The 26,183-nt window shown below is 44.7% G+C and overlaps 1 protein-coding gene across 1 annotated transcript in view; it reads left to right on the top strand.

Moving 5' to 3' along the window:
- LOC131281654 (homeobox protein invected) overlaps positions 1-7,268 on the top strand; it is a 63,413-nt gene extending 56,145 nt beyond the window's left edge. Inside the window, exons 4-5 of the mRNA XM_058311000.1 lie at positions 6,391-6,521; positions 6,957-7,268. Of these exons, the coding sequence (XP_058166983.1) occupies positions 6,391-6,521; positions 6,957-7,268 (443 nt within the window). The remainder of the gene's footprint in view (positions 1-6,390; positions 6,522-6,956) is intronic.
- Positions 7,269-26,183: the final 18,915 nt, after the last annotated feature.

Genomic DNA, 26,183 nt, shown 5'->3' with positions numbered 1-26,183 from the left:
CGGATTGAGTTGAACCCCCGTTCCTTAGGAGACGAAAAAGAAGCTGTGGAGTATTTAGCTCATCCACCGAACCCTCAGCGGACTCCCTCCCGCTTCGTTCGAGACTCGTTTACGAGCGTTGTTAGATTTTACGGTGGGAAGATTTATGTTGCTCATTACTCTCCCATTTCTTGTCGGTGGGTCCTCCAGCTCCCGGCCGAAGCAATTAAGCATTTAAATTTTAGTCAAATAACTCACCGGTACATGAATCAGCAGCTCGTTCGTCGGGACGCCGGAGAAGGGCCCCAGTCAAATGTCGAAGAGTATCGTTACTTTCAATTGCCATTGCGGTGACTTAACTGCCGGTTAAGTTCTCCATCCACTGCCGCTCGGTAAGAAGATGAATTTTTGGAACCACTTCTACGACGTCGAAGTTCCTTTCGATAGTAGGAGTATGTAGTACTCACCGAAACCCCCGAACGCGTGAAGGAAAACGTTGCTTTCGAAGGCCCTCGAAACTCTGTGTCGGATAGCTCTTTCCTGGAGCATTTTTCAACCCCCTAAATTGTCGTCTCATTTTGCTCACCCCGAAAGTGGTGGCTAATTTCTCGTCTTCATTCATTTCCCGGACGGTTTGCAAAGGATGCTTTCCACCGGGAAACCCATGGAAAGACTTCTCATTCTACTGCACCCCTTTTGGAAAATGGATGCTTCTTAAGAGGAATACCTCCGAAGGTCCTTGCGTGAAGGAAGAGAGCTTACAGTTTGTGGTTTCAATTTTTAGGCACTCCAGTGCCAAAGTGTTGCAAAGTCTATCCAAAGACGAACACCAAATTGTTTCATTTGTAACGTTTTGCTGACTCGTTCGAAACGGGCGAGCATGGATGGGAAATGGTTCGCTTTGGAACGATTGCTCTATTCGCACCGATGCTCAGTCATGGTCGAAAGATTCCCAAACCGTCGTTCACCGAAGAGAACCTGAGTGTGTTATTTAAATATTCTCAAGTCATTTGCTTCGTTTTCTAATTTGGCAGCCATTTGGCAGCCGATTCGGTTTGCCGGTTCAAAGGGTGGCAGACATCCGGTCATACTTTTTATGGACACAACACTGTGATGACATCGATCGATTGAGACATACCGAGCCTTGGAATCGACTGGACCGAGAATCACACTTACAACACGATCGTCGGATGACTCACAGCACATTCCGAGAGCGTGCTCCAACCCTGGGCTCGGCTATGGGAAAGCAGCTTGAGATTGAACAGTTTTCGATTTAATTAATTGTTTTAAGTTTTAATTAGAAAATTCCTCCCTTGATGGGGAGGGTAGGGGAAACGTGGCTTGTTGAGTCCTGTGTGATGATTTTGTGATATAAATGTTACTGCTGTTATTTGCATCGAGTGACTGGACTGGACTAGGATTGCTTTCGGGTTTGGTAAAATCAATAAACTATCGATTAGTCAGACCACCACGAAAGCAACAGAAACGAAGGCTTTAAGAAGGAGATTACAACGGATGGAAGCATTTTAAAGATTGTTGTTTAATCTCGAAGTAATATAGATTTTGTCTTTAGGCGAATTTATGACGATTTTTTGTAAAGTAGGTCACATTCATTTTCAGACTCGCAACCAGTCTTTAAGGTTCAAAAAGGAAATAATAACGTAACTGTATATTTTTCATTAAAGAGTTTTGCATATCTGAAACCTTTCCATGAATGTGACAGTTGATCATTTTAGTAATTGATAATCAACATTTTTCTCGTTGATCCACTTCGACCTGTCGCTGAAAATTGCAATTTTCCTTTCGCAAGAGCGGGTGAAAAAAAGACAACAAACAACAATGATAAAACCTTCGTTACCATACGTTCGTATATGGTTCGGCTCTCCCAAAAGTGGAGCCCACAACGGGGCAAACTGATGCCACAGCATTCCCATCACCGACATGCCGATGCTGATTGCGAACACGATCATGAGGGTTGCCATGCAAAACGAAAACAAAACAAAACAACGAAACACCCCAACAAACAACAAACTGCATCCCAATCCCGGTGACGGTGGGTGATACCGGTGCAATAACGAGAGCTCGGATAATTTTTCTCGAATCCTTTCTCCCCTTCACCTGGCGCGCGAGGGCCGCTTTCAGGCCGTCAGGAGCAATTACAATAAAGCGATATGAAAGAATTCCGGTTAATATGCGAGACCACCCACGTCGGCCGATCGGGATCGGGCCGGGGGATTCCGAGGTTCGCGAGCCGTGTATCTTGATTTTGTCTTATTTCGGTCGCTTGAGGGAGATGCGCCGCATCTCGGAGACAACTGGGTTCTGTTGGCGGCGGAGAGAAGGAGGGGAAGAAACAGATGAACGGGATGGACACACGTATGTAACGGGGAGGTCTCGAAGAATGTGGATGGCGAATGTGGATCGGTTGGAAAAATGTGGGAGGAATATCAAGGAGGGCGAAAAAGCAAGAGCAAAAGAGAGAGAGAGCAAATATATATAACAGGACAAAAACGGACACTAATAAGGCCCTGTACGGTGCGCACAGGGTGCACCCGAGAATGGCGAACATTAAGTCACGAGATTCCTCGTCCAATCCTGGAGCAGATCGATAACGGGATAAGGGGGAGCACAAAAAAGGATCGAGAGAATGGTCGGATGATTGAGATCCGACAAATTACTTTGCTTATCACCAGCGAACGTCGAAGGAAATGGATCTTTCTGGTGGTAAATATGTTGCTGACAATTCCATACCATGGCATAAATGGTGGTCAAGATTGTGGAAAAGTATTCAACGCAGCGAAACATTTATTTCGTTTAAATAAAACTAAACGTACAAACTACCACTTCAAAATATTTAGATTAAAGTGTATACATATTTCAAGCAATCTCTATTTGAGAAAATTAATTAGACAAAACACACAGAAACAAATCCATACTAATGAAAAATACCACACAAACTTCTTAAAATACTTCAATTTAAATTGCGAGGGCAAATAAAACACTGCTGGTGATAATGAATATAATCATAAAATATTTAATAACGGATGATTTCTTTAAATACCGATTTCTCTCTTTCATTAGATAATAAAGAAAATGATCTCAATAAAAACAAATTTCCTTATTGGCTGGACACTATAAAAACAGCTTCTTATTATTAGCACCCTGGTGTTTTTCATAAGTCATAAAGTTTATCCACAATGCATTCAATAGCAATGACTCATTCATCTAACAATGCATCGAGTGTTTGCGTGGCTCGCACGTCGGAAACGCCTTTTTTGTTGTTGCCTTCGAGTGTTCTTCGATTCGATCACGCAAACGAATCAAGCAAACGAACACCGGAGAACATAACCTTTCCTTCCCCCGATGCTAACCAAACATCTTCAGCATAAAGGTGAAACGAAAGCAAATAAGTTACCGATTTTGACCGGGTGAAGAGGTGTTCCCCATGGTGGTTGTTCTATCTATTCTATTTCTTCACGAATTACAACTATTGCACGGGTAAAATGGTGTGAAGCGAAAAGCAAACACGATCTTCTCAATCGATCTATTCTTCGTGTGTTTGGAGAAGATGGTCTAAAGTAAACAGATTGAAATAGACGGCTTTGGACTGTTTGTGGACATGATATAGAACAAGGAACATGATTATCGAAAGAAGGATTAGACAACTCCAAGCACGAACAGAAACATACGATGTGAGAGGAAGGGAATCGGTCAAACAGCATTCACTTAAAACTGAAAGCAGGTTCATACTAGAGCATTCATTCCTAGCAAATAAAACCGCATAAGAGTGGATCAAGAGAATTGACTAATTACCACACCTATGAGATATAAATCGTTGTTTCCTAGACTCTCTTTCTGGAATAAGAGGGATCATAAAACTGGAGAAGGATAGACGTTTGTAGCTATATGAAATAGTTGCAAGGCGATCCTAACCGAATGAAGTAATAAAACATCGTTTATGAAATCAAAAACAATTAATTGCCGCCTGTAAAGCGAAACCCAACCCAGAGGAGGACCGGACCGAACCGGGGAACGTTACCGATCGGTAGTTTGGAATGCTAATTGGACAAACTTACGATCCGCCTAAGACCGGGCAGCTCAGAAGCCCTCCCAGCTGCTCCCGAGGGAGTCGTTGTGAATTTCCTCGGAGTTTTCCACTCGATCGCGACCACCCACGACGACTGGTGGCAACTCGGCGGCCTCCACGGACCTGGCCCGGAAGCGAGTGACGGAGGAGCGAAGGCCAGCAAACATGCGATCTTTGTCCGCGTGCTTACGCTCCTCCCTGGCTTCGGTACCAACATGCCGGGAATTTATCTTGTGCGGTCAGGCGTCTCCCTCCGGTTAGACGAACGTTGGTCATTTTTACACGCGGAAAAATCGCCGCCGGGAGAAGTTTATGGCACGACAAATTGGTTCATATATTGAATGTTTGATTTATGGACGTTTCGGAGCGATCGAGGTGGTGTTTGAGAAATGCTGTTTTGCAGCTGAGGACTTAACATTTGCAGACCTGTTTTTTCCCGTTGGTAGAATAAGTCAAAGCTGTTTGTCACAATTGACCATACTTTTTGTTTAAATCCATTTTTTATATACTGGAAGGAATAAAGCAAATGTTAAAATGATTCCGGAAATGTTTTCCACTTTTGTCATAGTCACTTTTGTTCGTCGCTTGTGATAGTATCAAGATGGTCTAATTTTCCTCGAACCTAACACACGTCCTCGATATTTTTAGATAGATCGTTATCTCGGTTGTAACCTTTTCCCACCAACTTGGCAACACAATTTTCACCCACGACCGAACACGACCGGGCGGTGTAATGAGATCGATTAAATATGCCCGGTCATACATCATCACCACCTTTGGCGATCGTTTCCGCGTACAACATGGACGAGAGTTTCCATCAAACAGTCGTGAAACACGGCATACGCTCCAACAAGCCGTCGTGTAACATTCGACAACATTTCTTTCTATCTTCCATCACCATCATTCCGGGGGCGACGGAGGGACAACAATGTCAGTGGTGGGAGGAAGCGAGGGAAAAACAAAGAAACGGACACGTAAAACAACACAAACGATCTCCCAATCCATTCACACCTTTTTTCTCCTTGTTCCATGTGTTTCAATGACCGATGTCGTTGCGGGATGATGCTTTTCGAAGTCGTTTTTCTCTCTGATTTCGGGTTTCTAATACGATCCAATGTTTTCTCAACTGATCGGTTCCACAAACAGTATGGCACAGTTCATGGGCATGTAGTGTTACTGGCCTGGAAGGTCCTTGGGAACATCACTTTTTTGCTTTCCTTCGCGGGAAGTGTTCTGGGAAAATGCACGAGAGCTCAATCGATGGCACACGTAACCTCTTGTCCCAATGGGAAAAAAGGATTTCATCGTTGGCGTTTATGATGCCCTGTAACGTCATCGTCGCGCGCATAAATTAATGCATCGCTCGTGGTTCACATCCGATCCGATCGAGGTAAAGAAAAAAACCAAAGAGACCAATCCGTTTTCGATCGCATGATGCCACGGGGTTGAAGGGGAGTTGAGCGGTTCAAGTATATGATAAACAAACACAAATCCCACCGAGTTGGGCCAGTTATTATTCCTGCCTAGACAATCTGTGTACGTGACGCTGGACCAAGGGGGGAAGGGAGCGGTCCTCGAAGAGAAGGAGCAGGAACTTTTCGTTTTACATCTTTCGGAAAAGCAAACAACAAACGATCCATAACAAGATGGGCTCACAATGCCCGGTGCAGTGAAATGGTTCTTGTGGCATTGAGGCGTGTGTGTCTGTGTGTGTGTGCTGTTTGTGTTCTTACATTTCTTTTTAACGATTGTTAGTTTAACGAGTTTTACCGGGTAATGTTCACTTTCCGCGTTTGCCCCGCCACTCGAGCCCTCGAGGAATTTCCCGGCTAACGCGCGCTGAAGAGTTCTGCCTGATGGAGAAAAGATTCCCAGCTGGCGCTTGGAGATATGAAAAAAACAGGGGCGTTTGGCAGGGGAATCGGTGAAGGAGGGGTCGGGAGGGTTTGAACTACCTTGAGGCGCCATAGCGCACCCATCGCGCGGACGAACACTCGAGAAGAGCTCAAAACAAATACGAGAGGAAATCTTCTCAGCCACCTCGGTGGTCTCCAGATGACGATTTTTTGGGGCCAACTTCCGGCGCTGCCGGAAAGTGTGGTATCTGTGGACGGTGGGACCTTAGGGGGTCTTTTAGGGCGTCTTTCAAACAAAAAAAAAAGGAAAAAGGTTGCGCAGTGCAACTATTTGTACATCAATTACCACGCATCGCTACCGTTCGATTGTTGGTCGCTTGAGCCACGGCTTTTCTGGGGCTTTTCTTAAATGCTGTGCTTACTACACATTCAACACTCGCGCCTAAATCGCCTCGTTTCCCTTCGCAGGTCCACGGACACGAAAACCAAAGAAAACCCCCGCGGAAAAGACGGCCGCGGCTCAGCAGGCGGCCGCCGCGCTCGCGGACGACAAACGACCCCGGACGGCGTTCAGTGGACCCCAGCTGGCACGGTTGAAGGTAGGTCCGGTTCTAGTTCTACTACCCCTTCTGTTCTATTCGGAATTGGAGCTCACGGCACTGTGAAATTTAACATGGAGGTGAAAAATACGGAGCACGGTTTGTTCGGTGGTTGTCGAGTTCTGATTTAAATTGGTTCTAAGTAGCCTAATTTTATTGTCGCATTTGAGACGTTTAACGCACAAGTGCAAGTTTGTTTGTTTAACGGTGAAAATATGTATATTGACTTAAGCTTAGCATTCGATCGTTGATTTTTCTAGTTTGATGGAGCTAAACGTGAAGTTTTAGTGTTTACTATTTTTTACTATTTTCCGTTCGTCTTCCACGTTCTTCTCAGTTTGTTTTCTTTCTCAAATGAAACCATTTACGTGTCTTTAGATATTATTATTTTCATAATTTAAAACCTCTCTTTCTATGTTTTACATTCCTTCGCAGCACGAGTTTGCGGAAAATCGTTACCTAACCGAGCGTCGCCGGCAGCAGCTTAGCGCCGAGCTGGGCCTGAACGAGGCGCAGATCAAAATCTGGTTCCAGAACAAGCGGGCCAAGATCAAGAAGTCGTCCGGCCAGAAGAACCCGCTCGCCCTGCAGCTGATGGCCCAGGGTCTATACAATCACTCGACGGTCCCGTTGACCCGCGAGGAAGAGGAACTGCAGGAGATGCAGGCGGCAGCGGCGGCCGCAGCCGAATCCCGGACCGGATCGGCAGGACCGGCAGCAGTTTCGGCCGCCGTAGCTAACGCGTGAAAGTGGAGCCGGGGTGGAAGCGGTGGCGAATGTTTTGCCACTTTTTAAGAGACTTTTGAGGTGATGGTTTCGAGCAGATGATTGTTAGGACAAATGGTTTTGTTGAGTTTCTTCATCAGATGTTTCTGCTTTGTGATCGATTTTTATTTTGTTGAATTTCTGATTCACACCAAGAAGCTGACCGTCCCTTCCGGGCGGAAGACAAATCTCAACTTGTTTACTGAAACAAACTATTCATTTTGCGTTATTTAAATTTTTGTTCGAACATCCTTCGAGGAAAAATCAAACCATGGCAATACGAAAGGGAAGGAGTTGTAAAGAAGTGAAATATCTGTGATATCTAAATAATTGACTACTGTAGCAAGTATTGTACTATCCCTTTGCGATCCGTGGCTGAAAACGGATCGTTGGTAAACCATTTACATATAAAATACCTACATTAGCGTGTACAGTTTGTGGAAGGAAAAGCAGCAGTTTTAATTTATTATTCAGTAATCTGCTCCACCCTTCTCTTTTCCTCTCATCGTATCTATCGCAATCCCAGTTGTAAAGCGTTGTAAATGAACTTATCAAAAGAATGCGTCCAGTTTGCAATCAAAGCGGAAAAAGTTTTCCCCAAACCGAGCGAAGAGCAGCAGGAACAAAATTAAGCCATATCTGACGTAACTTGTAAAAATATCTCACGTTATAATTGCCTACTATTTCATGGACAATTTAGCAGCCCCAAAGCAGCGCCGAGGAACAAGTTTGTTTGATCGTTCAATTATTTACCCGAAGTTATTTCAGTTACAGTTGTTCTAACTGCTCGTTTCTTTTCTTCTGTTGCGATCGAAATGAAAAACTAACGACGTTTGTTTTTCCAACCACCCGTCCAAAGTTCGTACCATTCGCGGTGGACGACACGAATCGGACGGAAAAACAAAACACACAACACACACACCGTTTGCAAGTAGCTACTAATCGAGAAAAAAAGTAAACCAAAACACGTAATGCAGTGGCAGCTGGAGGAAAATTTACTTGGAAAAATAAAATATTCATAGTTCAATTAAAATTGTTCAAATGTGGCTTGCGTGTTGGGCGTTTCTTGATGAAGGTGGTGGAAAGAAAAGAAAAACTGAACCGCATGAAAATAAACTCCCCATGGGGGTCTCTTTCTTAACGACGAAGGAAGTTTCAGGTAAGTGAATGCCGAAGGTGGTTGATCTCTTGCAAAGGTTGATGTAACAGTGGCTTTGTTGGTACTTTGTTGGTTTGTATAAATATTTTAAAGATAAGCATACACCTGAACTTTGATATTTTAGATTGTTTTATTATAAAAATTCAGTGTGTGCTGAACATTCAACTTTAAATGAGCTCTACATTTGCGTTAAGAATTATGCTTCTTTTCTTAAAAAAAAAGAAAAATGCAACACCTCATTTCCATTATCAGCAGCACTCCAACGAAGCGGATCGATTACCGGAAGCAATTGCTTCATTATGGCGGAACCCGAAGTTAAGAAATGTCAGAAAACGACGCTTGCGAGAGCTACAAAAACAAATGAAAATCACTCACAAACTATCGCTTATCCACGACCTCATTGCACCTTAAGCACCTTCGGGCACGCAACAGACTCGTTCGCGCCCTCGGATTGGCTTTAGGGTTGGCTGTTTGGGTGTGGGTTTTCCGGGGGGGAGGGAGTTGGTTTGACTATTGCTCGCTTTCAAAATGGTCTAGTAATTACCTGCCTAAGTGTATGATGGAATTTACTGTAAGCGGACGATTGTTTGTCTTGAGTGCCTTTAGGAAGTACGGTAGATATATTTCAAATGTTTGTAAATACTACAACTTTTTTATTTGAAATGTAGAAAACAGAAAATTATGTGACACAACCACAACCATTGGTAATCATAGCAAACATCGATGCTTTTGGGGGAAATTGCACACAACTTAAAAGATGGATTAACCTCAAATGTCGTGCTCGGGTCACATTAGAATCGACCGCGTGGGTGAAACGACATTTTTCGGTTTGAGACTGCTTCAGCCGATAGCGACTCAGACCCGAAATTAAGTTATGAATTTATGGAATCGAAGGCGGACACACACACACAATCGGCGAGGAAAAGGCAAGGTTGACGAGCGCCTCCATTTTGGATCCATCGTGCGGCCACCTTCTTGCGCCCACGCCCGCCCCCGGCCCCACCGGAGTTGGCATGCAAATGAAAAGGCAAATTATTACGAAACAGGCACAAAACTTGTGAGTATTCATGTTTCGATAGCAATCAAAGCACGCCTTCCAGCCTCGCGAGTGGGTAAATGGTGATGCATAAATTTACCTCCTTCGGAGTTTTGGGATTGGCTAGGTTCTTCTAGCCATTTCTCCGCGCCTCTGGAGGGTGAGCGCTAATTATTCCGCGGTTTTCGTCGTTGGAGCGGTTTTTACGGGAGGAATTTGATGTCGTTGCGTGGCGTTTTGGAATTCGCGGTGCCCGGGAAAGTATGAGATTACATTTTATTAAACTCTCTGCTTCCGTGTTTCGTTTTATTTCGACACTGGTGGTTGCCCGCTTTCGGGCTGGCTTGGGTGCGTAGGTGAAACTTTTCCGCCGGCGGAGTGGTCGGTGCGAGCATTTCTGGTCGGATGCCATGTGGCTTTAGTTGCGAGCGTCCCGAGTCGATTTATTGCCAGCGTTTAGCGGTTAACGATTTCATTAGGGCCTCTAATAGAGCCATATTTATCGCAGATGGCGTTGAGCTTCCGCTTTGGGACAAGTTTCAGTCGTAGCAGCCATTTTTTCCGTTACGTTACGAGTGAAAGCCCACCGAAAAGCCTTGTCTCCTATCGGAAGGCAATCAAGTGGCGATACGATCAATATTTATTCCATATTATTACTTTATTATAATTTCGATGCTCAGAAATTCAAATGGCAACGATTTATGAAAGTCACAAAGCCATTGTGTTGATGTTTGTAAATAAAATTCCTTTGATTATCATCGCTTCCAAACGATAGCGAAAGTATTTTGAGCGACTTTGGAAGAGAAAACGTTTTTCTCAAACATGTACGAGCTGCTAACGTCGGTCTGTTTTAATCGATGTATTACAGAATCACATGATTCGAACATTGTAATACATGGCGATCGTGGCATGCTGCAAGAGAACAAGCATAAGATGAAAGGCACAAACAATCCGGTCCACAGTGCTTATTTGTGTGTGTATAAATAAATATATGTTTATGCGAAACGTTTGGACAAAATGGGTTGGTTTCAAGGTGCCTTTTGCAGCACTTTCAGTGTGTGAAAAAACTGCAAGCAAACAAGCGGGCAGAAACGTGCACATACGAATCATGTAATCATTTAACAAATGTATGTTTCAATTGTTTAAATCACAACGCTTCGAGGCGTTAATTTAATAACGAATTATTTATGGAACCGAAGGAGGCTGGGAGTTCACCCTCAAATACTGCTTTAGCTTGGTTTCGGTTCGTTTTCTTTCTAAGCCTTCTCCGGAGTAAAGAGGTAAAAGGAAAACCCGCCGCACGGTTCTCCATCTGCACTGGACATTGTATGGCACTGTAGATACATACCGAGGAACGTTCACCATGAACGTTTTTCCAACTGCACCACATGCATCTCGTGCCCACAGTTCCATTTACACGTAGTTTATTACACGACCACGGAGAGGCCGCGCTCTCACGTGGGAGCGGGTTTTTCGCGCGGCCTCGTACCGTCCATTTCCCGGCTGAAAGATCGCTCGGAACGGCTAGAAAAGATCACCTCGGGTGCCGGGTGTTGTTAAGGTGAATATTAATGTGATTATGTTGTGCGTGATATAGTTATATATCATTACACAATGGGGGTGTGTAGGTGGGAGTGGAAAACGACCCCGGTCGGTGGGTGGGTAAATGAAAGATATAAATTTCTTTCTTTCCAACTGAACTTTTCCGAAAGTCGAAACCCGCCCGACTATTGTACGATCGCGAGGCCAACCACAATACAGTATTGTGCCCGCGATCGAGTGTTGGGTAATTGTTGGGCGGTTCGTTACAACCCCAAAGCCGTCCCTTGGCCCTTATCCCTTTGGACACTCACTCGAACGCATGTTTATGCACTCGATGGACAGTTAATCCTCGCGACAGGCTTTGCGAGCATTTAATTGGTTAAAATTGGTGCGCTTTCGGACGAAGGTGTCGTATTTCAGCGGCTCCAGCACCTTTGCCGAGCGGGTAATATTTACCTTTTAGACGAAAAAAGGGCACCCTTTCTGACTTTACTTTACTCCCTTCACAAGCACTGCTCACGATTCGTGCTCTAATTGAAAAGAAAAATACTTTATGGGATTTGTTCGATGCACAATGTTTGAGACTCGTTTGGAAGTCCTAAGCTAACAATGTCCGGCCCGGGGAGTGGCGTATTGCTTTGGTTTACGTAAGACCCGAAGATTAAGTGGAACTCTTTTCCGTTTCAATCGTGTCATGATAAATTACGGTTAATACCGATTGGAGGTTGATGTATGCACGATTAATAGTTTTATCACGTTGAGGGAATGTTTCGCTAATCCTATTGGCGGCAAAACATGCATCGTTGGAAATGTTATTGCCAACACTTTTCTTCGAAAACAGTAATAAATTATGTGTTTTGAACAACATCGTGCACTAAGCTAATTTTTAAATTATTTTTGCTTACAAGATGTTGGGAATAAAAGCGGTAAAAAATGTTTGAGTAAATACAATTCATAGCAACTTTATTACATTTAAGTGAAACCATGCAGATTGGAATTCCAAAATTAATTACTTTTCTGATAGCCTTTGGCCTCACCTTATGTTGGACTTATCATTAGTGCTTCTTGTACTCTACCTCTGAAATGATAAGTTATTCACCAATTGTCACCTGTCACGATTGTCAACAAATTGGTCACGATCACGTAGCAAATAAACTTTGTTTACAAATGTGTTGCTTCGAAAATCTAAATTTAAACGACCCTAGCATGACTTTTCATAAAGAATAAGTTAAACCTTTATACAATCTTTAGCTATCATGCCTCTAATAAGGAACATGAGTTGGTGTTTGTGAATACTCGTGAGACTCTACACCTCAAACATTACTTTTCTCTTCCTGTTTCTTCAACATTCTTTTATTGTTTTTTCTGCTCTTCGTCCTAATTGGTTTCCACCGTTATGCCTCCCCGAGTAGCACCGAGACGCGTTTGTTTGGTGGTCAAATACATATTTCAAACACCTCAGCGCACATAAACGTCGCCAAGGTGCGCTGCGGGCTCAAATCTCAAATAATCTGTTCAAAGTCCGAACAAGGAATCCTCAGCGCCTGCGCCTCGTGCGGCCGTGTGTTCATTTGCCTAAAAGCTTTTAGGTGTCACCTGGCTACCGATTATGGTGCGTAACTGCAGCAACAGCAGCAACAGCGACAAGCGACCAGCCCTGTTTGATAAACCCCAGACACACACACACACGCGCACACACACTGGTATGGGGGTCGAGAATGCCACCACGATCGGAGGACCACCCCTGGCGGACGCGGCCATCATTTACATGTTAATTAGTGATCATTTCGGGCGACGGAGCGATGCTCGTTGTTTAGACAATTTTCCACGCACGATTACCGCCGGTTTAACACCACCAGGCGAAGCGCCCGGGGGACACGATCGGCATTGGGTGTTGTGTCGCCGTGTTTGCGTGCACTGGCTTCCCCAATTAGTCTGGGCCTCGCCAGGCTACCGGTGTGGCCTATGGACTATCGGGCCAGAAGAGGGTCGCGAAGGGTCCCGCGGCTGGCGCTGTTTGCGGATAAATATTTCAAGGTGGCACCAAACGAGCGAACGGACGAAAGAAAGGATGGTCGACTTGCTTCAGGCTCGATCAAACATTCGAGACGACGCCCAAACCCACTCCGACCGGGCGTCGACGAGTGGCCAACGTTTGCTCTTCACTTCACACTTCACGAAAAAGGCAACTAATGAGTGGCCTGTTGCCCTGGGGAGGAGAAAGGACGCCGGATGTGCGTCTTACAGAGGGAAGGGGGAGGGAAGAGAGAAGGGATGACTCATAAAATCACTCTCAAGCTATTGTTTGTTATAAGAATTATTCGTTGCATGTAAGTATAATCGTTGATGAAGTGAGAAACGTATTTACTACTTCGTAAACATTTTATTTAAATTATAAAATAACTAAACTATTTTTAAAAGCCACAAATCTTTCACAAACCACAAAAACCATCAAAAAGTAAAAACCACAAGCTAAGCTGAATTATTCACACGATCTTCGATCGATCATTCTCAATGAACACTTACGTCGCTCCCACTCGACATCCGAGCGAGCCGTAAAACAAACAAAACCTGTTAAACGAAGCAAAATGCATATTATTAATAATCCCCCCCTACCCTTCTCCCACTCCCACACAACGAAATAAACAAAAAATCGAAAAATATATCCATCATTAAACCGATCGGTAATGAATAACGATCCGCTCGTAAATGGAAGGAAACGGCTGGGAAACCGATGCCGCAAACCCCCGGTCGGTCATCCTGGGATAGCTTGTGATTGTGATGCCCTGCATCAACGAAAACAAAAACAAAATCTCGAGGTTGGGGGAAAAAAATGTGCACCGGAATGCAGAAATTTGCATTGCTAAAGTTGCGCGAACGCCCCGAACAGATGGGATACCTCGGCGTAAGCCGACGTTGGAGGATTTGTTTGAATAATTTGGCCTTTCCGCGTCGGTTCGAGAGGAGCGGGAATGAAGGAGAGATGGTTGGCAGGGCGGTGGAAAAGCGGGTGGAATCAAAATAAACATAATATAAACATCTAAATATGTTGAAATGAACTACGGCCGAAGCAAACAATTCTTCGTTTAATTAGGAATGTACGGTGAAGCGCAGGAAAAGTGTAGGACTCGTAAACTAACATGAATTTGATTTAATTTGGACATTTTTAATTTATCACAGAAATTTTTCTTTTTGGCAAAATAAAAGGGAAATATGTTTAAGACAATAACAAACGAAGAATACTTTAAAGGGATAAGGAAAAGTCGGCTCTCATCTCCTTCTATTTTTACTCCTCCTACTACATTTCTCAATAACATACAGTTTTTGGAAAAATTAAAATTCCTACCAAATTGTATAAAATTTGTCTAAATAAACTAGTAGCGCACCCGTTCTGTACGTGACTGTAAGATCGGTGGCAACAGAATGGCTAAGCCGGCATGCTGATGCAGCTCACATTGAATAGAAGGAATAAAACAACCCCAAGTTGTCGCAATCCTCCGCACATGCTTCCCTTCCCGATAGAAACTCGGCCAGCGGAATCCGATGGGGTTCGCCAAACGTCCATCCATCCATCTGATGAACTCGCCGAATCCATCCCAATCCATCCCGTGGTTCGATCGGGTTCGAACCCGACCTGGGACCGGGGCCGACGGCAGCATACGAAAGATAAAATAAATACATTCATAAAACGGCTTAAAATCGACGCTAATCCTTTAACGGTGTGTGCGCGACTGGCGTTGCATTTGCTCGACCTGCGGGTGGGGGAGAAGGGGGCGATGGAGGCCGAGCACGACCGCGGCTCCACACACCGCAAGAACCGAACGCAAGAAGTGACATGGGTTGATTCTGTTCCGTTTATCTCCCGGCTGCTCCTTCACTCGCGCGGCAAGAGTGTGCTGCTCGCCTCAAGATCTGCGTCATGCGCCAACTGTTCTCTCGTTTGCTTGCCCCTTCGCTCACCCGCTTGTCATGCCCTTTCCTCATCCAGATCGACCATGTACGAGAGTCCGAGGGGCGAAACTCCTTGAGTCTCGGGCCAGCGTCTTGGGTGGTCCACGGGCATCACTCTTTTATTACACGAAGCGCACAGCATCGCAACGGGTGGAGAGGAGGGGGGACGGCGGCGGAAGGCGGCAAGCATTAGCGCAGCAACTGGCATCGGCAAAGATTGCAGAAAGCGAGCCGTAGCAGGAAGGCAAGAAGTCAAGAACCGTGGCGTGGGGGAGAGTGGGGGGTGCGAAGGATGGGAGTGGAGTTCGGAGTTGAAGTTGAGTCAGAGTTACTTCGTCAGCGCTTGGAGCAGCGAAGATCGGATCGCGAGCCGTAGCGCCGTACGGCTTCGCGGGACTCGTCTTAAGAACCGAGAGGGCTTTTCAGGTCGGAGCATTTGTCGTGCGGGAAAATCTTTCAACGGAATGGGAGCGGAAAATGGTTCATCTCGTGATGGAAATGCATTCGGTTGGTTGCGGAACCGGGAGGAATTTTTTTGCATTGATCACATCAACCAGGAATGTCAATGATTGGCGTGTTGGAAGAAAATGTGGGGCAAGAACAACTTACTGTTTGATGAAGATTAATGTAAAAACTGGTTCTCAAATTATTTAAAAAAAATTTGGATAGCAAGAAGAAAAAAACTTCATCGAAAGATATACAAATATCACAGGTAAAATTATTCATAAATGGCCGTTTGAGTCCAATTTCTATTTAAATATTTAAAGAGTCCTAAAGCTGTCTTTGCTCATAAATCATCAACGCTAAACAATCTCCAAATCAACATACAAGTATACAGTATGACAGTATGTGGTGGCTAATTAACTCCGGAATGTGAGGAATATGATAAATGTGTGTTCTACTAACTCCCGTTCTCTTTCTCCCCACAAAACAACATAAGGAATGCATTTTTCCATCGGCACTAACAAAATCGCGCGCACAAATATTTCCCCATTTCCGGCTCTTTGATCCGGATCCTCTTATTAAACTCCATCGGTACAACGTTTTCCCAGCCCAGGGTTTCCATCCGCACCGCATCCGAGAATCGTTTTTCTCGCGAAAAATATTTTCCCCACCACAATGGTAACCTTCTTTTGCGAACTGCGGCAGAATTGTTGCTCCACCGTCTCCATCGCTCTCGCTCTCGTTCTCTCTCTCTCTCTGTCTCTCTTATTTGCGGCCCACTTTCGCGGCTAATTAATGGCGGCTGTTTACAAAGACACATAATAAATATTTATGCAAACAATCAAAAAGTGCATGTACATTTAATTAAGTGAATAATTCATTCCGCCCGTTCGGCCCCGTTCTCTTTCCCCTTACCTCCGCCTCCCTCAACGTCTTATGAATTTGCGAGGTGTTCGAGGGTTGCAACTGCAACCATGATGCATCCGCTCGAACTGAGGGAGAATAAGAATTTTGCGTCTGTTCGTGCGTTTTTCATCCCTGTCCCACCATCTATACTTGTACAAAAAGTCAAATGACGGTGCAGCTTGGTTACTTTTACGTCCCTGGATTATTTACTTTAATTTTTCCCTTTTGGAGATTGCTTTTTCAACCGGTAAATCTGTTTGTGCATTCAATAATTAATCAAACAGACGATTACTCGGTTGGATTCGGTTAGTTGACTACGACGGCATTCCTTTTGCCAACAACCACTGACACGCACACACACACGAGTGGCCAAAATGCATGGATAAGATTGTGATTTCGATAAAACGTCGTGACTAAGCAACATTTTGCGGATACACTTGCTTAATTCTTTCATCAAATTGATCCCATCGAACTGTTTTGAAAATACCAATGAAATCTTCATCAGCGAATCATTTAGTTCGGTAGGGCAATTTGGTTGATGAAAATCTCAAAGTCCGGTCCATCAAGGAGTCGGTAGCTTTGACACATGCCGGGATCAATGACAACAAACGGTTGTTGCACTTTGTTAATGATTGAGATCACTCTTTTGAAATCACTAATGAAATTAACTTGCGATTTATTTCATATATGGTTAAATAAGCATTGTTTAATGTAAATTGCTAGTTAAGTAAGAGCAATCAACTTGATACACCTATTTTTCTAAGTTCTAATAAAAAAAAATGAAACATGCAAATAATGTTAAATCCCAGTCTTGTCCGTTCCTTCTGGCGTTGGAAATTCTTCCCACCACCGATGATCGCATCGATCGTTACATTTGATGGCTTCGCCAACCTTTCCATCCATTTGTCCCGCTGTTGTTGGTTTTAGTTTTATCGCTGGGAGTGTTGGTTTTTCCTATCCTGCCCAGCTGGCCGCGCGAGAGATTATTATTGATTTTTCGTGCCAATAAATTTTGCGATCGTCAAAACGAAAATGAGCTGCCTAATGACAGCAATTCATCAACGGCTCTATCGGCGGCTTTGGTTTATGGCCCCCGCGCGCACCGAAGCGCACATCATCGAGCGTCCCTCTAGAGCCGAGAGGATCTATGGTCCCTCGTATGGTATTGGGGAGGGGGAGGGAGCCAGTGATTTCATTTAAGTTTTCGTTGGACATTTTTATTGTTGGACTGTTGCGTAAGCCGTGTGTCGATGATGGAATTTTTATAGCTCCTTCTCCGACGACCTACCACATTCGATCGCGGGGTGGTTCTTCCTTATTTTCCCCTTTTTTCTATGTTATTGATTTCATCGTTTGGTGATGTTTAAAGTATTCAGCTCGCGAGCACCGCCGACGAACAATTATGAATTTACATTTGCTAATTGAGATATATCGTATTGGGGGAGCGGTCGAACGATCGTTTAAGTATTCTGCGGTTGTGGCCACAAATGAATACATCTGGAACGCGAAGCGCCGCAACAATTGTATTCATCGTAAGCTTGTGTATACATTTGAAGAAAAATGTCTTGAGCATGTAAATGATGCGATTACCGTGAACCTTTTAAGGGTTTGAATATTGTTTCAAGTGTGAATAAACGAGTAAACTTGACTTTGTTTGGTTTGTTAGCAAATTTAATTGCAGCTCCCATCAGATCAATAAAGAATAAAAACTAAAAAAATGCATAAAACAGCAATCCCGGTGACGAATAGGATCCCATGAACCCGATGCGATGCGAGTGGTAATAAATTGCGTGCATGATTAATTTCAAGCGTCAACGCGATTAATTTTCGTTCCGTTCTCGGAATAGTGCAGCATCGCCCAAACGTCAAGACGGTACGGGACGCAAAGAAAAATCATTAAATGTCCACCACGTCGGCGTTATTAAGTGATACCGTTGCTTCTGGCCGCAAACTGTCCCACACGGTACCGGAGGCCCGTCAAGCCGAGCGTGCCTTGAAGTGAGTTGTAGTATAATTGTTGGAGGATAAAATTATTCCTTCTTCTCGCCGTCCCAAACCCGACACGACAAACACATATAAAATAATCATACATCATCATCATCGTCTTCATCGTTGCCATAATCATCACCATCATCAGCATCTTCTTCTTCGTCGACTTCTTCGTCGTCGCCGTCGCTTCGTAGTAATCTTCATGATCGTTTGCGGAATTAACGGTCGAATGGGCGTCATCACACCTGGGTCCTTTTCTCTGCCTGTTCGCGCATCGGCAGAACCGGTGGCCTGGACGGAAGCCTGGGCCGGGTATTATTTGCATTGGTATCTGTCTCTCGTATCTCGCCCGGTGCAAATGCAACTCCTACACTGCGCTCAAAGATGACCATCTTTGGCCGCGGCTCGTAAAACCTGGAGATGCGGAGTGTTTCCTTTCGGGTTGTCTGTGTTGCTTTTTTTTCAGGCTCACCCTCTTTTATTTTGTCCTACAAGAATAATGAACTGCGAAGTGCCACAGAAAGCGACTGTCCAGTGGGATCCTTCTTTGCTGGAATCTGGTGATACGGTTTTAGTTTTTGCGCTGTGCTTTTTCAACTTCAGATGATCCGTCGGAGATCATTTGGTGTACCACATTTTTTTCTCTTACTTCACCAACCGTCGTTGTCCTTTAATTTCATCTGCATTCGACGTTGGGGGTCCTTTCTTTGCGGTCTCTCGCGACATGGTTCCGCATCTTCGGCGCAGATTAGGGAGAGGAATTTGTTTTGACAATCGTATGACATCGGTGAGGTGACTTTTAATTAACATATTATTAATTAACAAAAGTTGCCCGCAAAATACCCCCTCGAGGCCGTTGCATTTCGGTGGCGTTCGTCATTCGTCGCCGCCCATTCGTTTCACTCTTCTCCGAACGCTTTCCTTACCCTCCACGCGCTCCTCCGGCCAAACTCCAGTTTCCGTGGGCGAGACATACGAGAAGGCGAGCATCCATCGGCAGCTATCGAACGTTCGAAATCTCTCCGGCCGGCCATTGCCGGATCGGGCAACCGCGTGGCTCCCACATGGCTCGCTTCTGACGCGTCCCGATCCGATTGGAAATGACAACTTATTAAGATGGGCGACGTTCAATATATCATTAGCGGGGCTTATCTTTGGCCGCAAATCGAACTGCGGGGACCGAGTGGGCTTTTCTTGGGCTTTCGTGTCGCGAACGTCGCTCACCGGCCGGTGATATGAAGTTGTTAATTATTGGTCAATTTAATTAAGCACCTATATGAGTTACCGAGGCGATCGTGGTCGACGGTGGTTTAGAGGAGCGAAAATTGGAGGTTTGGCCACTGGAATAAAAACTGATTCGAACGAATACATTGTCGTGGGGAAGGTCATATGTATGGCTATCGGATTTTGGTGACTCTTGTGTCGATCGTTTGGTTGAGATCACGTCTAGCGGATTCATCTCTCATCCAATTAACTGTTGGGATACTTATCTCTACCAGTTGAAGCATAATTTATATTGCTCGAGTAAATTATTGGGGAACTTTTGTGATAATTGATTTCTTTTGTTTAGTTATCTAATTACTTTCCATGCAAATTTATTGACAAATTTTGTTTCCATTATTCTTATGATTTTATTTTAACCGAATGTATGAAATGATGAAGATGATTGTACAAAGAAAAAAAAAACATCTGAAAGTTTGTTAATCTTTCGGTTAAAGTAAATGCTTTGTGTCATAAATTATAACGAGTGTTTCAATGATGAAGAACGAAGAAGTCCGATCGCTTCTTGCGCGGTTTAATGAAGCATGGCAACCAAGATCATCGAATTCGTCCATTTTCCCGTTACCGACCGCCCCAGCTCGTTTTCTTTACTTTCTACCCAGTGTTTTTTTTATTATTAGTTTTTATTTATTATTTGCTTTCCCCTGCATCTTTGGGGCGCGCGTTTTGCAGAAGATAATCAACCCCGCGAGAACCAAGGTTCGTCGATCGAAGCGAACACAACTATTTCGATCGAATCCGCCCCGCATTGACCGAGCATGGAATTCGCCAGGGTTTGCATGTATGTGCGTGTATGTGTGTGGAAAATGCCTGCCATTTGCCGTTCGACGGTTGTGACGTCATCGGTTGGAATTCTGTCTGAAAACATTTTGAAAATATTGTCAAAGGGAAAATGAATTCGACTATTAGAAATCAACTTAAAATGTTGTTCTCAAACAATAGAATGTGGGCTTTTATTTATATATTATTTGCGAAGCAATTGAAAAGTGTACATTCTGCAGTAAAACATTAACAATATTTTAAGATCTACAGCTGATCGAAACATATAAACATTGAAACAAAGCAGACAACAATTCGATATATTATTAAGATCACGGGATATCCATACATTGAAACCAAATTAAAATCTATACTGACCTTGTACTCACTTCGCTTCTGTCACCGATTTTAAGAAATTGATTAAGCTAGAAAAAAAGGACGCTTGCTCGTGCTTCCGTTTGTCCAGCTTCTTTCGACGATCACCCGCAATTAATCTTGGCGATAAAAAAAAGAACCTTCCACGCTTCTAGCCATGACTTATTGGTCTAACCAAAGACCCATTAAAGTGGATCGACATTGACGAATACCTGCCGGAGACCTTCGCCCGGTTTTCCTCTTCCCAAACCCCTCTACCCACCCTATCGTCCAGTAAGTTGTACTGGTTGAGTGTGAATGATGGATACCTTTATCGATATTCTTCATTTTTACATCCTTCTCCGGCGAACGAAGTGCTCGTCTTAACGTTCGTTGACGAAACTGTCTCTAGAATTCCTCCTGTAAATATTTCAATTATACTTATCCGATGGCAATATTTTAACCTCATTTGCACGTCTTGCTTGTCCCGAGGGCCTTGTTTTCAAGTGTGCTTGCCTTCCTTCCCCGAGGCCACGTGATCGGCCACCGTGGCGCTCCGGAACGGGCAACAGTACGCGTTAATTGCCATCCATCAGCGAGCCGAACGCAAGATGGATGGGTGTATTTTTCAAACGGTCTTCCTTTTTGAAGCCAATCCCTCCCGCCGGAAGTGTCACTCAGCGGGCCAATCTTGACCTACTGAGACACATAGATCAAACGTGAAACGAATCTCGGCCCGAGATCGTCGCCAGGCCATGGACATGGTGCATGCGACGATCGACGGTCGAAAAGCGTCCCCAGATTTTCTTTTGAAGATTAACACTCCAACTCTCCCTCTTGCTAGACGATGGATGACGATTAGGGCGATGTTGTTTTATAGGTTTCATTTTCAGAACCATTTATTTGTGGTTTCTTTCGAAGTTGCTTATTGCTCCAATGTCGGTTGATTATTTTAATTTTCCGATCAAAATAAAAGACGATCGTTGTCGAACTAACGAGCTTTGGAGGTATCATTTCCGTTCTGCGATATTTTTAATGTCTTAGATTTTCATCAGCCATAAAACAACCGTATCAGATTTCAAAGAAATTAGGTTTGATTCTATGTTTTTGTTCAATTTTTCAAATAAACACAATATTCATTAAAAGTATAATTTTGAAAAAAAAACAAGTAAAATTGTACATTTCTTTGGCAGACAAATTATTGGTCCAACAAGATCATGAGTGCGCCCAGTCGTTCACCAGCGCTTGCAACATAGCGATCCCAACGCAGATCAACTGATCGCCCCTTTTTCCGAGCGAAATTCCGCGAACCCGAGTTGTCACTCGCTGAAGACGTGGAAATCGTCGTCGGCGGAAGCGAGATGGCGATCGCCCGAAAGAAGGCAAGCCGGTGGCGGAATAAATCGCGGTCCCCGAGCAGCGCGATCGCGAACGGCCGGTGTCTTGCCAACCCACCAGAGGCCGCCCACCCAACCAACCCCACCGACGCGAGTCCACGGTGAGAGAAATGAGGACCACACACGTCGATTTTTGCTTCTCCGCTTTGCTTCGCTTCGGCATCGTCTCGCGTGTGCGCGAGCGCGCGTTCTCGTCTCACCTTCTTCGGGGCTCCGGCTCCATCTTGAGACCCTCTCGAGTTGATGTTTTTCTCACCGCCATCCCGCCACCGGCCCTCCTCCACACCAGCACCAACCAGGAGCACCGAAGGAGTGGGGGAGGAGGAGCGGGATCCCTGAAACGGGGGATGCTGCAAAGAAAACCATTTGGCCTTTTTGGCGTTCGGGGGGGTTTTGCTCGCGCGATCGCCCTTTTCCCTGGCTTCCATTACCATTGCCCCGTATGGTTGTGTGCGGGGCGCGCACACACTCGCGCGGATGTGTGGATAGTATTTTTTTTATTGTTTAACATTTCGAAAGAAAGCAAGAAATAAAGGAATATGCTCACCGTTTGACGTTGTTATGCTGCTGCTGATGCTGCTCGCCGTGTTTATGTTTACATCGAACGGGTCGGGACTCATCGATCTCCGGGGGGAAAGCAGGGTTGGTGCTACGGGAAAACGCTCATTTTTTTCCACCACCACCAACAACAACAACAACACCCGGAGAGATGCGCATGGATGCGGTTTGTGGATGGCGTTAAACGTTGTGGTTGCCGCTTTACGATGCGCACCTACCACTCGGGACACGGGTTTTTTTTTATTTTCTTCCTCCGGTTGCTGTTACTCTGCTTTCGAGAGTTTTTCGGCAGGAATGTGGGAAAATGTTCCCGAAATTCTTTACCAAGAACGCATTCCACTGCGGTCGAAAACACGGCGCGAAAGGATAAGGGATTTTTCTTCCTTTCGTTGGTGGTTAACGTTTTCCGCTCGGGAAAGGGAACGCAAGTGTGCAAATTAGGAACCGTTTCAGGTGCGAACAGAGTTTTGTGGATATTTTATGGGTTGGGTTGTGTCCTTTATTTAATGGCCCGCGTGGTGAGATCTTTTAATGAGTAAAGGGTAGCTAAAGGTAACCATGGAATAAATGCATTAAAATGTTGCCTTTAAATGCAGCGAACGTTCAGAGAAAAGGGGGACTTTTGCATCACAGCATTTTTAGCAATTTAAAAATCTCTTTAAAATGATATTATTATTTATAGAATGGGTTTTAAATTACCTAAACATATAATTATCATAAATCGAATCCCAACCTCCCAAACTTGAACTGAGATTCAATTGCAACTTTACCCTTACAACTTCACACTAACAAATCGGTGTCACTTTGCCTTCCATCCCTTTTCACACTCGTTCAATCAAACCCGTACACAAACACAACAACAAACCCCGCGTTTGGGTTTTCATTCAGCAAAAATTCCTTCCCATCTCGCACCATTTGTAGCTTTCCCGGTCCGTCTCCTCCCCCAAACAGCAGCGTCAGTTCCCCGGACCGTTTGATATAGATTTTCTAATTAGCGCTCGCGAACGAAATGTAATTTTAATTGAAGCAAATGATTGTGAGGACGGTCGAGGTTTTTCCCTTTCCCGACAGCTCGTGGGACGACGGTGAGTGCACTTTTCCCGGCGCAAAACGGTTCACGAGGAAGGAAACTCCAAGTGCAGTGGGGTGTGAGAAAGGTATGGGAAGGAGGCAGGAATGCATTTTCTAACGGAATGTATCTTCACACTTTCGCTAGCCGTCTAGCGAAGGCTATCGCCATCTTTACAACCAGGTCCGCTGCCGGATTCGGACTGAATTCGTCCTCGCCTTTGCGAAAGTTCCTTTTTTGGCCAAAATCACATTCGTGTATGTGTGAGTGTTTCTGTTTCAAAATAGGAACATTTTCGCGGCGCAGAAAACCCCCCACCATCACGATTGAAACGTGCGTTGACTAATTAATGACAGATTACTAACATCGGGGCATCGGGAGCGTGTGTGTTTGTTTTCTTTTTGCTTCACTTTTTCGCAACGAACGCCGAAGAACCTTCCAGCACATGGTGAGAAAATACTTCATTCAATGATGGCGGTTTGGTTTTTGCGTTTTTCTCTACCGTGCCCCGGACTGGCGGAAGTATTTGTCGACTTTTCTTCACCGGAGCCGCGCTTCTGGGGACCACCTTAAGCTCGTGAGGTGACGATTGAATTGCCAACCTTGCCGTTTTGCTGGAAAACCCTTCCACCTTTGCGGCCCGGGTGTGCGAAATTAGCACCGAGCGTGGCGGTTACTGTCGCCCGCGGGTTGCGGGGAAAAGGTTTTGTCGCTAATGAGCCGCCGACAGCCGGTGCGCCAAAGACACCCAGCGCCAACTGGCCGCCCGGAGTCTTCCGAGCAGCCCGGGAGTGAAAGCACCCGGGAGTGACAGTCCCGCAGTCTTCAGGGTGCGTTTCTTTCTTCTCCGCGTGCGAGAAGGGAAATAATGAGACAAATCGTGCGCCGTTTAATGAGCAGTCGGTTGATGAGTGGTCTTCTATCATCCATAAACTCCTCCGACGGCCTTCCGATTTCGGAAGTTCCCGGGAGCAGGCAAGGTCTACGGGATTTGTCTAACCTGCTCCCCGAGTTTCGAGTGTATTTATCGCTCTTTGTGTCCCGTTCGCTGGCACTAAATCGACTGGAATGAAGCATAATTAATTTAGGCAAACGAAAATCAACAAACACCACACCACACCAAGCGAAACCGGCGGCTTCTGGTGAAATACACGCGTTTTGATTTCCCACTTCAACCGAACCCACCCGAACGTCTTCGCCTGCTTCGACCGGGGCGGAAATATCAAAGGAATAAGTGGCCCGCTGCCGACCCAGCCGGGCGGTGGAAAATCGTGACAAAAGTCGTGAAAAACGTTTGTGAGAGCACGACCTTTTTGTTGCGGATCCGCGTGGCCCCGCGGTTGTGGGTTGATTGTGGGATGCTCAAACTAATTAGTCCAAGTGTCTGCGACTAATCATGGTGCAAACGTTTGGTCTTTTTCGTGTCTTTTTAATGATGATCATCGGCGCGAAAGATGCACATAGGGTCGGAAAAAGCCCTTTGTGAGGAGACAGCGTTGTTTATTTTTGTTCCAAAATATTGATTCCAAGCAGATAGTGTTTCCTTCGCATAGCTTCATCTTGAGCATTGCTTTGAAGTAGTTTGTCAAACATTCTGTTTCTTTCCTCCATAATGCTCATGCCGATCAAACACCCGAAATAGATTCATTCATAGTTAGGTGCACGGTAGGGTTTTCTCCAGAGATTCAAATTCATCATAACTTTTTTAACACCATCGTAGCCTTTTCGTAGAACAAGTTTTCCGAACACTTTTGTACCTCCATGAAAAATGATCTTCACGGTTGGCGCGACATAATTAATGTGCTTTGCCAATATTTTGAACGATTATTTTCCGAAAAAATCTGGTTATGGTTTTACTTGCATCCTTCGCTTCATTTCTTTTCCTCATGGGTGTGATCCATTTCCCGAAGAATGCGTTATACTCTTCCGCCACTTCTTGGCATCCCTTTCAACCCTTTGTGCCATCGAGACGAAGATAAATATTTATCCTTTAAGCTCATTTCATTCTGAAAATCGTCTCTGTTCCGTTAAGATGCACAATTTTTCATTACCCGTTTGCTAAGCTACCTGACTTGAATGTTTCTTTTTCAAACGGATCAAAACAAAATAGAACAAGGAAAGGAGATTAAAGGTAAATGGGGTAGAACATGGTAAACAACATGGAACAAGGGAATGGGAAACGCAAACGGAGCCAGAATTTTTGGCCACACGATGGAAATATGTCCCCAGAGAATCCGGTTCGATTTGAAAAGCAGGAGAACAACAACAAACCCAAAGGATGGTTTGCAAACATCAACATAGAAGAGGGATCGAGGATAGGAGAGTCGATTTTGGTTTATGATCATTTTTCTCATGTTTTTGATTTGCAGTTAGACAACAGGAAGCTACTGTTTTGAAGTGTGAAAAGATGGATCATTTTTTACTCATTTGAAACATCTTTCAGGTTTTCTAG

This window comes from Anopheles ziemanni, chromosome 2, assembly GCF_943734765.1.
Source record: "Anopheles ziemanni chromosome 2, idAnoZiCoDA_A2_x.2, whole genome shotgun sequence".
Lineage (NCBI taxonomy): Eukaryota > Metazoa > Arthropoda > Insecta > Diptera > Culicidae > Anopheles > Anopheles ziemanni.
This window is presented reverse-complemented; position numbering and strand designations above follow the sequence as displayed.